This window comes from Saimiri boliviensis, chromosome X (genome assembly GCF_048565385.1).
Source record: "Saimiri boliviensis isolate mSaiBol1 chromosome X, mSaiBol1.pri, whole genome shotgun sequence".
In the NCBI taxonomy this organism is placed as follows: domain Eukaryota; kingdom Metazoa; phylum Chordata; class Mammalia; order Primates; family Cebidae; genus Saimiri; species Saimiri boliviensis.
In genome coordinates, this window is record NC_133470.1 from 106488443 (window position 1) to 106505185 (window position 16743).

The window sequence follows — 16743 nt, forward strand, 5'->3', positions numbered from 1 at the left end:
TAAACTGGTAACTAGGGTTTAATCCCAACAGAAACTGGCTAAGGAAGTACCGGGCCTAATAAAGAAGGGAGCATACACCAAAGAGGTACAAAAATTAGCTGGCATAGGCTAGCAGAAGCCAAGAAAGTATTGGGTTTGGATTTCACAGGTACTATATTAAGAGAGTCAGAAAAGAAAACTTCAGACTTGGGAGTCCTTTCTCAAGATATATGATTTAACCTCCTGGCAAGGCCCATAGAGGGTGAGAAGCCTGTAATAAGATGGATCTCAAAGGCCTGGTGAAAGCAATGGCCAATGCTGGGCCAGGCTGAAAGACCTGAACTGCCCTGGCAGATGGCAGAGGAAGGAATGAAAGGAACTGGGCATGCTGGAGTGGACAGATTACAAGAGGTCAAACAGCCCACCAGAAAACAGTGTTCCATGGTGGGGGGGCGGGCAGAGGACACGCCATGCACTGAGGTCAGCAGGAAGGCACTGGTGAGAGGGACACCAGCATCATGAAGTTCAGACGTGGCCACCACTGCAGGCCGAGACTGACAGTGAGAGACCATCACAGAGCTGTGCTTATCAACATCAATGGGGATGGTGGGGTCCCAGAGTAAGAGAGACCAGACAGGGGTGCTTAACCTCCAGAAGGCAGGAAGCCACAAATACCAGAGCGAACCACAAGGTCTGAAGGCCAGCCACAGGAGCTTTACCTTCAGGGCGTTCTGGAGATGGCTAATGGAATATAGTGTCCCTAAGAGCAACAGGCAACAACGGCATTGCTCACTATGAGCTGAAAAGGAGTGGAGGAACAGGAGGCTGAGGGAGCTTCCCCCAATAAAAAGTCCTACTTCCTTGTTTAGCTGCCATACTTCAGTTCAGCCCATTTTCAGGTCTAGAAAGAGGTGGCTGGATCCCTGAGAAGGACAATGACAAGTATGCAATGATGCATCCAGTGTGTCCCCAAAGGGACCTACAGCCACTTACTTGGGAGTATGTACACTGGGGAGAGAATACTCAAACTTTCGGAGGAGCACTGGATCCAAGATCTAAGTTGACTGATACGTAGAGACGAGAAGCATCCTCATGGCCCTGGTTAGATTGGCAGCTTATGGAGGCCAAGTAATAACTGAAGTGCTGGCCAAAACGGGACTCACAGTGGGCCTGCTGCTAACCCAGCCAGTGGTCACTTCCTTACCCTATGTGTGGAACTGAAATTGACCTGGCAGTGGGAGTAATACCCACATGGCTCTTGGGTCTGTTGAAGTAAGAGCGGTCATAGTGAGGAGGGCCAGGTGGAAACCTCTGAAGCTGCTCCCCCGACCCCCTCCACGGACAAGATAGTAAATTGTGATGGTTAGTGTTGTGTGTCAACTCGGCTCAGGCTATAGTACCCAGTTGCTCAAACACCTAATCTGGGTGTTGCTGTAAAGGTACAGTAATATCCCCTTATCTGCGGTTTCAGTTACCTGTGGTTAACCATTGTCAGAAAATATTACACACGTGAGATATTTTGAGAGACACCATATTCAAATAACTTCTATTATAGTCTATTGTTATAACTGTTCTGTTTTACTGTTGTTGTTAATCTTACTGTACCTAATTTATAATTTAAAATTTATCATATGTATGTATAGAAAAAACATAGTATACATAGGGTTCGGCATTAGCCAGCTTCAGGTATCCACTGGGGTTCTTGGAATGTATCCCGTTGATAAGGGGGAGTAGTGTATTTTGTATGTGGTTAACATCTATGATCAATTCAGTAATGATTACCCTCGATAATCTGAGTGGGCCTCAACCAATCAGTTGAAAGCCTCAAGAGCAAAACAGAGATTTCCCTGAAGAAATTCCACCAGTGTCAGCTCTTGTTTCACGAATGTTAGGTTTGCCTAACCAGCCCCCATAATTGTGTGATGCAATTACTTGCCGCATATAAAAACAAGCAGACGAAATGACTCAACCCAGTTCACGGGCCTTTGTCACTGGCTACTATGGCACTGACATGATAGGCACATGAGCACAGCGGCCACAATGGCCGAGATGGAGGCCAAGAGACAATAGCAAGAACTCCTGCTTACCACAGCTGATGTAGCAGAGCTCCTCTGACAGGTAAGAGGAGCTGTGGTCTCGACTCACTTTGGTCTTGCTGAAACCATGTTAGAACTGCGCAAGACTTTTCCTACCCGCCCTTCCTTCCTATTTCTTCTCCGGAGGTTAGACCTGTATCATAGTCTGACAGCTTTCCCAGACTCCTCAACCCTCCCCCACTACTTCCCCCACAGAATCTCCTGCACATCTAACTGAGGATCCAAATTAACACACAGGGAAGTCCAACTTAGTGCACTCACTGTTAAAGCTCTGGCCTTTCATTTTGCAGGGTCAGAAATTTACCAGGGAGTATTTATTAAAGGTCCTGTGACCTAGTTCCTACCAAACTCATTAAGAGACTGATAGATAAAGGAAAGAGCTGACTCAAAATAAGAAAGAACTGCCAGGCAGAACAGAAAGACAGACAATGGAGCTGACAAAGTGTTCCCATCCCAGCAAAGGCAGCTACTTAAAAGGGGACAAAGGCTAAAAGGTAGCATGGTATGTCTGGAACACAAAAAGGAAGCTAGCTAGCCAAAAGGTAGAAACAACCCAAATGTCCACCCACTGAGGAGTACATAAACAAAATGTGCTGTATCAATACAATGTGATATGATACCGCCCCGCCATAAAAAGGAATGAAGTATTGGTACACGCTGCAATGTGGATGGACCTCAAAAACACTACACTAGGCTGGGCGCGGTGGCTCACACCTGTAATCCCAGAACTTTGGGAGGCCGAGGCGGGTGGATCACTTGAGGTCAAGAGTTCGAGACCAGTCTGGCCAACATGGTGAAACCCCATCTCTACTAAAAAACAAAAATAAGCTAGGTGTGGTGGTACGCACCTGTAGTCCCAGGTACTCAGGAGGCTGAGGCAGGAGAATGGCTTGAACCTGGGAGGCAGAGGTTGCAGTGAACTGAGATTGTGCCACTGCACTCCAGTTTGGGCAAACTCCACCTCAAATTAAAACAAACAAACAAACAGACAAAAAACACTACACTAAGTGAAAGAAGCCAGACACAAAAGGCCACAATTGTATAATTCCATTTATATGAAATATCCAGAACAGGCAAACCCATAAACAGGATGTTGATTGGTGGTTGCTAGGGACACGGAGGAGGGAGGAAATGGGGAGGGAGTTCTTGCTTAATGGGTATACAGAGTTTCATCTTGGGATGATAAAAAATGGTTTGTAAGTAGACAGAGGTGACGGTTACACAACACTGTGGATGTTCAGTACCAAATGCCACTGAATTGTTCCCTTTAAAATGGTTAACTTTATGATATGTGAATCTTACCTCAATGCAAATAAATAATAAATACATCGCAAGGAAAAAATGTGGAAAGAGGCCTATCAAACAAAAAAGTTTTAATGAAAAAGATATTAAAAATTTTTTAAACAGGACGGTTGGGGATGGACCTGGCTGATCTTAGAAATCCGATCCCAGTCATTCACATCAAGCTGTCCATATCTAGTAACTGGAAAGGTCCCATGATGCTGGGCTCTAAACATCAAACACAAAGACCAGATTTCTAGAATTATCTGGTATCTTCCCTTTCCTGAAAATCCCATCTTCAACTGGGGTCTATGGGCTCAAGAGCCGTATTTATGAACCAAAAATTCAGGATACATACGTTGGTACAGGGACAATAGATGATGTGAAGAATATCCAGGATAACTAGCTGTTTAAACTGCAGCCCTCTCAATGACTCTAATACTCAAGGGATTCAAAGAATCCAGCCCCAGAAGTTTTAGATACAAAAATAGTAACAACCCAACTAAATTTGACTGCATTTAAAAAACATAATTATTTCCCAATCTACTGAGCAGCCAAACAGCATTCAGTGACGCCTACGGTCACTGGGATTGGAAGACTCCCGCTCCCGGGAGCGCCGGGACCTTTTATGCCTATGGGATTTATCTCGGCTCCTACTTCTACTTCTATGACTACGCCCTTCAGAACGCCCCGTGTGCCGGCTAGAATGTGTGTCTGAGCTCCGCCCTCTGTCCCTATCCCTGGTCTTTTCTTCTCTTGCCTCCCTCCTGCTTGAGGACTTGTGCTCGTGCTTGGGTTTCTCCTTCTTCAGCTCCCTCTCTAGGTCCTCTGCTCCACCAGAGCAGGCAGTCCTGGCCTTGGGGAGCTTCCGCCCCTCCCTGGGCTCTGACTTCTGAGCTCTCTCCGAGTTCTTGCTGCTGTGCCTCTTACGGCCAGGGTCATCCTTTTCCTTTACTGTCTTACTTCTGGGTGACGAACAGGACGGTTGCTCTTCCTGTACCTCCCGGTTAGTTTTCTCTCTTTCTTTCTTTCTTTTCTTCTTTTCCTTTTTGTCTGGAGGATAAAGGAAAGAAGCAGTCAATAAGAAAACGGGAAAAAAACAAAGAACTCCCTTAAAAAAAAAAAAAAAAAAAGCACCTTTCTTTTCTGAATACATTACATCAAACACAGGTGCTATAATTCAAAAACATTCACATGCTAGGAGATGGGGAATGTGCAGAAGGAGAACAACTTTGGCAGCAGCACGACGGGGCCACTGTCTAGGCCTCCAGGAGCGTGCCTCCAAGAAGCCAACTTGGATGTCTGTCGCCCTTGATACGTCAAGTTGCTGTACAAGGTAATTCCCATCCTGAGTTACCTCTTCAAAGACCTTATCTCCTAATACAGTCGAATTCTGAGGCTTAGGATTTCAGCATATTAACTTGGGGAAGAACACAACTCTGCCCACAGCACTAGCCTTCCACTGACACTCCCCCTTTCCCAATTAAACTGTGCTTCCCTGCACCTTCCCCTTTCACACTTGAGTTGGTTATCAACTATCAGTGAATGCAAGGAAAAGTGGACATTAAGGCTGCCAGAATCTTCTCTTAGGTCTTAATGCTTTACCTTTTTTGTGCTTTTTTGTTGGTTTTTCATCTGCAGAGCTCTTAGACAAACTTGGTGAGGGGGTACGAGCCCCACAGCCCTTCTCCTGGAGCTCTCTGCTCACATCATCCATTTCTTCTGAGTCCTTAGGAGCCCGATAGTTAGACACATGATCCACTCGGATAGTTCTTCCTTTGATCTAAGCAAGACCGGCAATGCTTCAGTGAAGATGGACCTCATAACAAAGTGTCAAACTATCTGAACACAAGCTACAGAGAACCATGATTTGAACTACGTCCACTTCCTTCTTGCCAAATTTTGACACTAAAGCAGACCTGTCCAACTGGTGTGTCATAGCATGTACACCTAAATATTAATAGACTCAGCTCTCAGGGCAGCCAGGTGAGGCCTGGGGCAGTTGTACCAGCAGCCTCATCACTTTACCCCAGGGCATCATATAAATATCTTCCTATTCTACATGGTCCACAAAATGAAAAAGACTAGGAAATACTACCTCAAAGCACAAGCATCAGGGAAGACTGTGAGATTTAGATGAAAAATTAATTACCCTTGATCTGTAACAAGTTTACAGTGAAACATACCCTACGAAGCTCTGGCAACTAGAAGGAATTCTTGAAATCTAGCTTAATGCTACAACTGCTTTCTCGACACAGTAATTAGGAGGCGAAGTCAGACCAACAGTTTGGAAGGAGGAAGGAATAGAGAAAAGGGTACTTCCTTTTTTCTTAAGCCCTCACACCTTGTTCTAGCCCCACCATACTGGAACAGTAGGCTCACACTGATTATTGCGCTAAGAATCACAACTCTACTGGTGAACAACAACAAAAAATTAACCGCTCTGACCAGGTGCAGTGGCACTTTGGGAGGCCGAGGTGGGTGGATCACTTGAGGTCAGGAGTTCAAGACCAGCCTGCCCAATATGGTGAAACCCCATGTCTACTAAACGTACAAAAATTTGCCAGGGCATGGCGGTACACACCTGTAATCCCAGCTACTCGGGAGGCTGAGACAGCAGAATCACTTGAACCCGGGCAACAGAAGTTGCAGTGAGCCAAAACCATGCCACTGCACTCCAACCGAACAACAGAATGAGACCCTGTCCCCCGACCAAAAAAAAATTAATACCTCACTTAAAATAAAAACATTCTTTTTTAGGCAGATACAGACTTACTCCCTAGGCAAAGCCATCTAAAATTTAAAGTTTGGCCTTTACTGTTCCAATACAAGAGCAGATTTTAATTTTTATCTTAAAGCCTGAGCAGCTTCTATCATGTATCCTCTTCTCCATTTTGAAACACTTTGGAAAACCTTCCTTGTACAGTGACACCCTCTGACTGCTGGCTTCCTTAAACATCAAGCCTAGAACCTTGTTCCCCACTGTTCTATCATCTCCAACTATTCCATACTCATGAATCGGTGACAACCTCTCCAACTCAAGCCTCCCCCGACCAGCCCTGTGACACTGTTCATTTCAACTGCAGCATTTTTCCTAAGTGAGTGCAACGACCACATGGAGCAACAATGAGCCCGACTTGCTCTATCTCCTTTTAGGAACTCAGTGCCTCACTTATGACAGCGGAAACGAGAGGAAACCAGGGGGAGAAAATTTCAGAATGAACTATTTTTGTAGAATTTGTCATCAGATTTTAACTTGAGAATTTCTAGGGCCCAATATGCCAGGTCACTGGAGATATATGACAGAAATACATGGCTATGTCCTAGATCATGAGGCCATGATGAAGCCCAACCCCCCCGACACAGGACAATATGGAAGAGAAATGTTTGCTAGCCTCTTCATTCTCCAGTGCACCAGAGATGACGGCAGGCAATAAAAAAAGAAAGGTAAAAAACAGAGGCCTGGAGGGGAGGCAGGCCTGGTACCTATGCTCTTGGGGAGACAGCTTGTTAACAGATGGGAAAAAGGAGCAAGTCCTGCAGGGCCATGAGCCAACAGAATTATTTCCTGGAATCTCTTTTTGAGCAGTGTCTCCACACCTCTGCAGCCCCTGCAACACACCAAGCTGATGAGTGCTGCCCCTGTGTCCATGGGAACCAGGTAGAAAATGAAACCCCTATACAAGGGAAAAAAAAGTCCGACCAATCTGCTTAATAAGTACACTCACCTTGATCCCATTAAAATTGTCAACGGCCAGAATTGTGCTCCTCTGGTCTTCATAGCAGAGAAAACAAAATCCTTTGGATTTCCCAGTCTTCTTGTCCCGCACGAGATTAATGTTAACAATCTCCCCATATCTATTTATTTTATAAAAGAGTAAGACACTATTGACTTAAAAGGCAAAAACACGTAGATAAGGTAATAAAACAAAATTCAAATAATATAGTGTGTACAAGAGATACATCTAGAACAAGATGACACAGAAAGGTCATGACAAAGAAAAGATGACAAAGTCAGATAAGAACAAGAGTACCCAATTAAAAAATGGGCACTAATACCAAGAGCAAAGACTAATTCAAGGCCAAAATTAAAAATGAGACTAAGAAGATTATTTTACACTGAAAAAGGCCGAAATACACCACAAAGGTCCAAGTCAGGAAAACTTTAGGTCAATTAAGAAATAAAAATGTTTAATTAAAAAAGCTATCAGAAATGCAAAGAAAAACTAATAGCAAAAGTTATGGAAGAATTTAACAAATGACTTTGAAGTTTATCACACACAAAGTGGACAGAAATAAAATAAGATCAGATTAATTAATATACATAATTACTATAACAATTATACAAACAAATATTAATGTAATTAGACACATAGGTATCTTTGAATCCTACAAGATGACAGTTTCAAGAATTCATGAAGGATGTATCAAAATAGACTACGGATTAGGTCTCAATGTAAACCTCAATCCAAAAAACAGAACAGACCTAAAGCTGGAAATAATATTTTAAATAAAAAAACACCTTACCTAACTAGAACTTGAAAGGTACTTTATTAATAACCGGATGAAAGAGAAGATGAAGCAAAATAATTTTTCTTAATGGCAGACTATTTAGAAAATAGCAAAAATGAGAAGAATATATACCAAAACTTATGAAATGTGCCTAACATCATAGTCAGGAAAATTTGTAACTTTAAAAGAATTTTATTGTGAACAAAAAGGATGAATCTAAAAGAAAGCAACCCTAATGAAAGCAGATGGGAGCTAATAAAGATAAAAGCAGAAATTTGGCTAGGCATGGTGGCTTATGCCTGTAATCCCAGAACTTTGGGAGACCAAGATGGGAGGATTGTTTGAGGCCAGCAATTTGAGAACAGCCTGGGCAACAGAACAAGACCCTGTCTCTAAAAAAATAACCAAATAGATAAAAAGGCAGAATTAAAAAAAAAAAAAAAAGCCAGGCATGGTGGTTCACACCTATAATATGTAATACCAGCACTTTGGGAGGCAGGAGAATTGTTTGAGGCCAGTAGTCCAAGACAGACTGGGCAAAAGAACAAGATCCTGTTTCCAAAAAAAAAAAACAAGCAAACAAAAAAAGACCAGGTACAGTGGCTCACACATGTAATACCAGCACTTAGGGAGGCCGAGGCCAGAGAATCACTTGATGCCAGGAGTTTCAGACCAGCTGGACAATACAGTGAGATCCCTGTCTCTACAAAAAAAAAAAAAAAAAAAAAAGGTTTTTTAATTAGCCAGGCATGGTAGTGTTCACCTGTAGTCCCAGCCACTCAGGAGGGTGAGTGGGGAGAATCACTCGAGCCCAGGAGTTCGAGGACGCAGTGAGCTAGGATCATGCCACTACACTGCAACCTGAGCAAGAGAGTGAGACCCTATCTCAAAAAAAAAAAGAAAAGAAAAACATTAGGAAAATAAGACTACCTTACTCCTTACAACAAGATAAATTCCTAATAAGTTAGAGGTTTATAAATTTAAAAATAAAGTCATAAAAATAAAACAGGAATTGACAGGTATGTTACATAATCACATACATACACTTCAGCCCAAAATCTAGCATCCTACTTAATGAGAAATACTAGAGCTGATTCAAGTAAGTTTAGGAACTATTTAATACTAAATTGAAGGTATAGGCCAATGCAATTAGGTAAAACAGATATACAAAATGAAAAAAGGAAGTAAAACTATCCTTTTGTAGATTACATATGATAGTATACATGGAAAACCCAGAGAATCAACGATAAACAATGATTAAAAACATAGTGTAACAATTCAGTAAAGCAACAAGATATAAAGTTAAAAATCAATCACTGTGCTGCACAGAAACAATAATCAGAAGAAATGATAAAAGGGAAATCATATTTATAATAGCAAAAAAAGACAAAGTACTTAGAAATATACTTATCAACAAGAAATGTACAAAGCCCACATAAATAAAACTTTTTTAAAATTCCCAAAAGTCACAAACATAGATTTGAACAAATATAAAGGTATCCCCTGTTCTTGGACAGGGCAGGATGACTCACTATCATAAAAGTATCAAAATTTTCTCCCGAGTTAATATAAATTTAATGTAATTCCAATAACAATACCAGTTTGGTTTCTTTCCTGAAAGCTGAATAAGTTAATTCTAAAATTCTTATGGAAAAAAGAACACGTAAAAATAGCTGGGAAAACTCTTAAAGAGAACAATGAGGGGGAGTAACTCTATCAGATACCAGACAGACTGAAAAGTTCCTATGAATTACTAGTGTGGTATTGGCAAATTAATAGACAGACCAATAGAATAGAAAGCTAAGAAAGAGACTCAGGTATATATGAAAACAAATAGTATATGATAAGGGTGACATACCAATTTGCTGGGGAAAATATGGACTCAAAAAACTTTTTTTGGTAGAGACAGTTCTCACTATGTTGCCCAGACTGGTCTTGAACTCCTGGCCTCAAGCGATCCTCCCCACTAGTCCTCCCAAAGTGTGTGGATTACAGCCACTCTTGAGCCTGGACTTTTAAAAACGGTGTTAGGACAACTAGATAGCCACTTGAAAAAAAACAAAACTGGCTCTAAACCTCACGCTGTACGACAGAATGAACTCTAAACAGATCAGAAACTTCCATCTATAAAATGGAAACTATGGCCATGATGGTGGCTCACGACTATAATCCCAGCACTTTGGGAGGCTGAGGCAGGTAGATCACTGAGGTCAGGAATTCGAGACCAGCCTGACTAACATGGTGAAACCCCATCTCTACTAAAAATACAAAATTAGCTGGGCCTGGTGGCACACGCCTGTAATTCTAGTTAATTGGGAGGCTGAGGCAGGAGAATTGCTTGAAACTGGGAGGCAGAGGTTGCAGTGAGCTGCGATCGAGCCACTGCATTCCAACCTGGGTGACAGAGCCAGACTCTGTCTCAAAAAAAAAAAAAAAAAAAAAAAAAAAAAATTGAAACCATACAGGTACCAGAAGAGAACACAGATAGGTGGGTGGGGAGATTACTTTCCAATTATGACTCAAAATCCAGAAGCAATAAAAAAAAGATTGATAAATTTAACCACATAAAAATACAATACTGAAGGGGAGGCTATAAAGAGAGAGCATGAGAGAGTTTTTCGGAGTGATAGAACTGTTCTTCATTCTAACTATGGGGGTAAAACACAAATCTATAAATCTATTAAAACTCACAGGGGTGCACCCTCCCCCCTCAAAAAAGTCAATTTTACCATATGCTAATTTAAACATATCAATGAATGAATACATAAAAATAAAATGATTTTGTTAGCAAAAAATCCCAATAAACAAAGTCAACAATAAACTGGGAGAAAATATTTATAATTTATATCACAGATAAAAGACCAGAAAACAATTTTTTCTTTTGCTATAATGGACATTATCAGGACAACCAGTGAAGCTGAATAGTCCATAAACTAAATAACAATACTGCATCAGTATTGATTTTCTGAACTTGATCACTGTGCTAAGGTGAAACAAGACAATGTCCTCGTTTTGGGGGAAACACTCATTGAAGAATTTAGGAATAAGCATCAAATCTGCAGCTGACTCCCAAATGATTCAGAAAAAATTGTAGTATGTATACATGGAGAGAAATAATGACAAAACAAACAAACGTAAATGTTGGCCAGGTGTGGTGGTTCATGCCTGTAATGCCAGTACCATAGGAGGCCATGGCAGGAGGATAGCTTGAGCTCAGGAGCTCAAGGCTACAGTGAGCTATGATGTTACCACTGCATTCCAGCCTGGGTGACAGACCAAGGCCCTGTCTCACAACAATCAATCAATTAAATTAAAATGCTAACAGCTGGGGACTCTGGGTGAAGACAATACAGGTATTCTTTATACCATTTTATAATGTTCCTGTATCAAGCCTGAAATTATTTCAAAACAAGAATTTTTTTAAAAAAGAATATAGGCATGGCTTGAAGGAACTCATGTTGACCCTCAAATAGGGAAAATTTGAGCATCAAGAAAAAAATGATAGTATGATAACATATTTAATTAAGAAAACGCAAGCTCATAGTACTGTCTGAACATCCCTAATCTGAAAATCCAAAATTCAAAATGCCTCAAAGTCTGAAACATTTTGAGCACCAACATGATGTCAGAAGTGGAAAATTCCATTATCTGACACCTTTACTTTCTGATGGTCCAATGCACACAAACTTTGTTTCATATACAAAATTATTTTAAAATATTGTATAAAATTACCCTGTTTCTGTGTAGTGATAAGGTGTATATGAAACATAAATGAATTTCATGTTTAGACCTGGGTCCCAGCCCCAAGATAGCTCATTACATTTACGCAACTATTCCAAAATAAAAAAAAAACCCTCTGAAATTGGAAGACAGAGTCTTGCTCTGTCACCCAGGCTGGAGTGCAGTGGTGCTATCTCGGCTCACTACAACCTCTGCCTTCCCGATTCAAGTGATTCTCCTGCCTCAGCCTCCCAAGTAGCTGGGATTACAGGTGCCTGCCACCACGCCTAGCTATTTTTTTTGTATTTTAGTAGAGACAAGGTTTCACCATGTGGCCCAGGCTGGTCTCGAACTCATGAGCTCAGGCAATCTACCTGCCTCAGCCTCCCAATGTGCTAGGATTATAGGCATGAGCCACCACGCCCAGCTCCAAGCATTTTGAATAAGGGATATTCAACCTGCAATACAATACACAACAAAGTGCTATAGCAAATGTTAATATCCTTCTTACATGAAGGGCTCATGTAAAATCAACAGAAAAATGCCAGTAGAAAAAAGTTGGCAACGGATATGAATAGACAATTTACACACACACACACACAAAGACTAATGAGCTGCTAATCTATAAACAGATGTTCAACCTCACTGATGATGAAATAAATGCAAAGTAAAGTAAGAATGAGAAGCCCTTTGGCTAATATTTTTTAAAATAGCCATTGTTAATCAGGGTTCAGAAAAATGGGCATTCTAGTGACTGTGGAAATTGATACAACCTTTTGGAGAGGAATTTGGGAAAATTTTAAAACATCTCTAACATGCTAACATATTGATCTGTATTCCTCTTTCACTAAAGAAACCATGAGGGATACATAAAAAAATTATATATTATAATGTACATTGCAGTATGATTCACATACTAGCAAACCATTGGAAATTATGTCCAACATTTTTTAAATGATAAATAGATATGCCAAAACTTAAGGGTTTTCCTTAAGAGTATGTTTTGTTTTCTTCTTTATACTTTTTTATTTTGCCAAATGTTCTATAATGACTATATATTACCTTGAAAATCAAAGTCGTTTTTCTTCTTCTTTTTTTTTTTTTTTTTTTTTTTGTGTGTGTGTGTGTGTGTGTGAAATGGAGGAGTATTACTCTGTCACCCAGGCTAGAGTGCAGTGGCACAATCTTGGCTCACTGCAATCTCCGTCTCCTGGATTCAAGCAATTCTCCTGCCTCAGCCTCCCAAGCAGCTGGGATTACAGGTGTGCACCACCACACCCAGCTAATTTTTGTATTTTTAGTAGAGACGGGGTTTCCCCATGTTGGCTATGCTGGTCTCAAACTCCTGCCCTTGTGATCCATCCACCTCGGCCTCCCAGTGTTGGGATTACAGGTGTGAGTCACTGTGCCCGGCCAACAAAGTAGTTTTTCAAAAAGCACTGTTATTAGCAGCAAAGGCAATCTTCATGGAGAGCAATGTGTGTAACCAGAATAGAGAATCAGAATAAACGAACACACACACACATGCTAACTGATCATCACTCAGTGTATGTAGAACTAAACAGCTCCAAGACAGAAGGCTGAATTGAGTAGAAGTACCACAAATGGGGTAGAAATTACAGGCTGCACCTGTTGTTAACTTCCCAACGTCCAGAAGTTGGAGGAAGCAATCTTTGTCCCTGCCAGGGCCCTCCAACCATGTGGGTTGCCCAGGCTCTCTATCACAGCCGCCTTCTCACGGGTATTGCCTAATTCCTTTCCCATGGCTTGCTGCCCCATAAGTGGCCCAACCACTTGGCCAGGGCCCTCAGTCCATGGATGGCCCTATCATCCTGCCATGGCAATCCCTCTGCCAGGGTATGCTACCTGTGTTCGCCTGGCCAGCCCCTTTTGCCATGGTCCTCTACCTGTATGTGCTGTCCAACTTCTCCATACTATGTTCCCAAGGCCCACAAAACCCAAACATAGTGCTCCTCGGCACCTGTGAGCTACCACGGTCCTCTGGTCCTGTGGACTTACTGTGCTGTTCAGCTCTGGGGTTGCATGCCAGCTGCCCAGCCCCTCTCCTACCAGCTGCTACTACCAGTATGAGCCGCCATCACCCTCTCCCACCAAGTGCTACTGCTCAGCAGAATGAAGAATATACAGGTCTCCTATTCATTCTTGTTCCTCATCAGCCCGTGATTCTCAGCCTCCAGGTAGAGACTGGCTTTGCTCACTAACCTTATACTCATCGAGAAACAAAGAAAGCAAACTACAACCTATACCTTCTGTTTTTCACCCCACTTCTTCTGTGTTTTGCCCCAATCCTATGATGCCACACAGGTTAGGGCCAGAAGGGCCCTGTGACTATGGGTTACCCCTAGTTTGCAAGAGCCAAGGAGGCGGACCGACATGGTACCTTCCTGATGGTTCCAAACTGTTCTAGTCTAGGCCCAAGGCTGAACAAGCCTCAGTGAAAGACAACAGAAATAGACCTGAATTCCCAAGACGGCCTCCTAAATTAACCAACTTCTTGGATCTCCCACTGGAGAACATTCTAGAACCATGTCCTGGAACTGATCCAGACTAGAGCAGAATCTCCAACCCTCCCCATGCAGGGATGCCATTCAGACTAGAGTGAAAATAAGTGTTTTTTGTAATGCCACAAAATGCATTATAGAAACAAAGTACTCTGTCGACTCAGGAGGCAGGAAATGAACGAAGACTTACTGTGAGAACACACAGATGATGTCCCCTTCAGTCAGTTCATAAGGAAGCCCTCCTAGAAGAGAAAACCACATTTCAGTTCACCCAACATTTACCAAGTGTTTACTACGTACCTTGCACTAAGCCAGGCACTAGGGGTGCAAACAGTAAGCAACAGGCCCTGCCCTTAAAGAAATCAAGTCTGGGCCGGCCACGGTGGCTCATGCCTGTAATCCCAGCACTTTGGGAGGCTGAGGTGAGCAGAGCACCTGAGGTCAGGAGTTCAAGACCGGAAGGTCTTGAGCCTGGGTCAGAGCCAAGGTCAGAGCCTGGCCAACATGGCGAAACCCCATCTCTACTAAACATACAAAAAAAAATTAGCCAGGCAAGGTGGCAGGCACCTGTAATCCCAGCTACTCAGGAGGCTGAAGCAGGAGACTCACTTGAACCCAGGAGGCAGAGGCTGTAGTGAGCCGACATAGCACCATTGCACTCCAGCCTGGGCAACAAGAGTGAAACTTCAACTCAAAAAAAATCAAGTCTGATGCAATGACAGAAGTATATGTAAGGTACCAGTAGTACAGGAAAAGGAGTGATTAACTTTGAGTGGAAGTCAGAGTCACCACTAACTAAACTAATGTAATCACTCAGTCCTCCTGGCACCCCAAATACTATGGACAAAGCAGATAGTTTCCATCACAAACCTCTGCTTCCACAAACACGATGAATTCATCTGCTCATATCCACAAATTTACAGCTATGATACAAAATCAGTCTACATATGTCATGGTTAATCCCACCGAAACACAGACAAAAGTTACAAAGGCACTGTTAAGCATTTCCTAGGAAATAACTTCCCCTCCAAATGTTTCTTTCCTCATCTTACAGATGAGGATATTAGCACATAACTCACAGGATTGTTTTAAGGATTAAATAAAACGATGCATATAAAGTGCTTAGCACAATGTTTGGTACAATAACCTCTTTGAAACGTCAAACTGTATTACTGGTTGTGACATAAAGTGAATACAGGAATGGTAATGTGGCCATGGACAGAAGACAGCAGCTAATTAGAGGAGCAAAGTGAATTCAGGAAGGGAAGGGGAATGAGAGAGGGTGGGGGTAGCAATGTGGGCCTGTAGCTAAGACCATGATTTCTAGAATACTATAGTTCTGCTTGTTGCGCTTACTAGCTATGTGACCTTAATGAAGTCCCTTAACTTCTCTGCACCCCAATTTCCTCAGCTGTATAATGGGCCAGGGGTGAGAGCAATAACAGTCCCTGAACCTTAGCACAGCAAATGGCAAACAGTAACTCTCATGATTTGGCAGGGAAAGAAAACTAAAAATGGGGGAGAAAAGAGATGGAACACGGATTCCCGGGCAGACAGCAGATGGACATAAAGGTGGGCGATGAATGTAAGCAGGAGTGAAGGATGGGAACGCTGAAATCGTCAGAAACCGAGTAGAAGAATCTTGGGAGCACTGCGGGAGAAAGATGTGGACCTCACCCAGGAAGATCCAGGCGCTGTCCTTGTACTCGGAGTGCCAGGACACCTTATCGGCCACCCCAAGCTGGACCTCTCGTTCATTCAGCTCGTTGATCAGCTTCACCTTAGTTAAAGGGCTGCAAGATGGAGGGATGGGGAGGGAAGAGGAAAGCAGACAAGTAAGTGCGACTACGCAGGAGCTGAGAGAGAGCAAAACTAGGGGACGAGCTGTTCTAGTCACCGAGCCTCACCCGCGTCTCTACACCGCAGACTCTCTACCACCCCAGCCCCAGCGGGCCACCCACGGCAGCTCGCTGCTCCCTCCTCAAAAGGAAGCTGACGCCTTACTTCATCTCCGCCAGCTCGCGCTCAGCATTCAGGTATCGGAGCCCGGATGAGGCAGCGCTGCGCATGCGCGACCCCGGCGCCGGTTGCAGGTTGGGTCGGTGACCTCGCGCGGGAAGAGCTAGGGCGTATCGAGTCGCAGCGCCTGCGCACTAGTAGCTTTCCGCGCTGTGTGCGGTTACCTTTGGTAGAGATGATTTTTTTTCTAGTTTTTCGCTTTTTCTTCTCTGTGAAATGGAGTAAAAGCACGAACCTGGGCTGTTGCAGGACCCCCAGCTCTTGAACGGTGTCTGAAACTGGTTAGATTAGCTCTAAGTATTTTCTGAGTGAACGGAACAAGCAGTCTGATGTGGCGACTTTAGTCTCAGCCCCGCTCTCAGTCCAGAGTCCCACTTGGACCTTCGCTCCTAGTCGGTTGCTCACACACAGCCCCATCAAAGCGTCCCGGTCATGGCAGAAAAGTGAAGAAGTGAAAGGGTAAATCTGTTGTCCTTATCCCAAAACACAGGCAACAGACCAGTGTGCCTCTATAGGCTGAAGTGAATACCTACAGATTTGTACGAGAGCCACTGCACTCACTCTTTTCCATCGACTCTCCTAGTTGAGGAGGAGGCAGAAAGTAATATTGTTAA

The 16743-nt window shown here is 42.9% G+C and overlaps 1 protein-coding gene across 1 annotated transcript; it reads right to left on the reverse strand.

The window, feature by feature from the left end:
- Positions 1 to 3431: 3431 nt before the first annotated feature.
- RBMX2 (RNA binding motif protein X-linked 2) lies at positions 3432 to 16182 on the reverse strand. The gene is made up of 6 exons (XM_003931126.4): positions 16115 to 16182; positions 15788 to 15903; positions 14301 to 14352; positions 7085 to 7214; positions 4962 to 5139; positions 3432 to 4409 (listed from the first exon to the last, which is right to left on the reverse strand). Exons 1-6 carry the CDS (start codon positions 16177 to 16179, stop codon positions 3922 to 3924), a joined length of 1029 nt encoding a protein of 342 aa, XP_003931175.3. The 5' UTR covers positions 16180 to 16182; the 3' UTR covers positions 3432 to 3921.
- Positions 16183 to 16743: the final 561 nt, after the last annotated feature.

Bases quoted from the DNA above. Each gene is read 5' to 3' on its own strand.
- RBMX2 (XM_003931126.4), bottom strand. From the start codon at position 16,179: ATGCGCAGCGCTGCCTCATCCGGGCTCCGATACCTGAATGCTGAGCGC. The intron at 14,353-15,787 runs GTGAGGTCCACA...TTTCTCTTCTAG, and splicing joins CAGCGCCTGGATCTTCCTGG to GAGGGCTTCCTTATGAACTG. The intron at 5,140-7,084 runs GTGAGTGTACTT...GGTCTTGCTTAG, and splicing joins ACAATTTTAATGGGATCAAG to ATCAAAGGAAGAACTATCCG.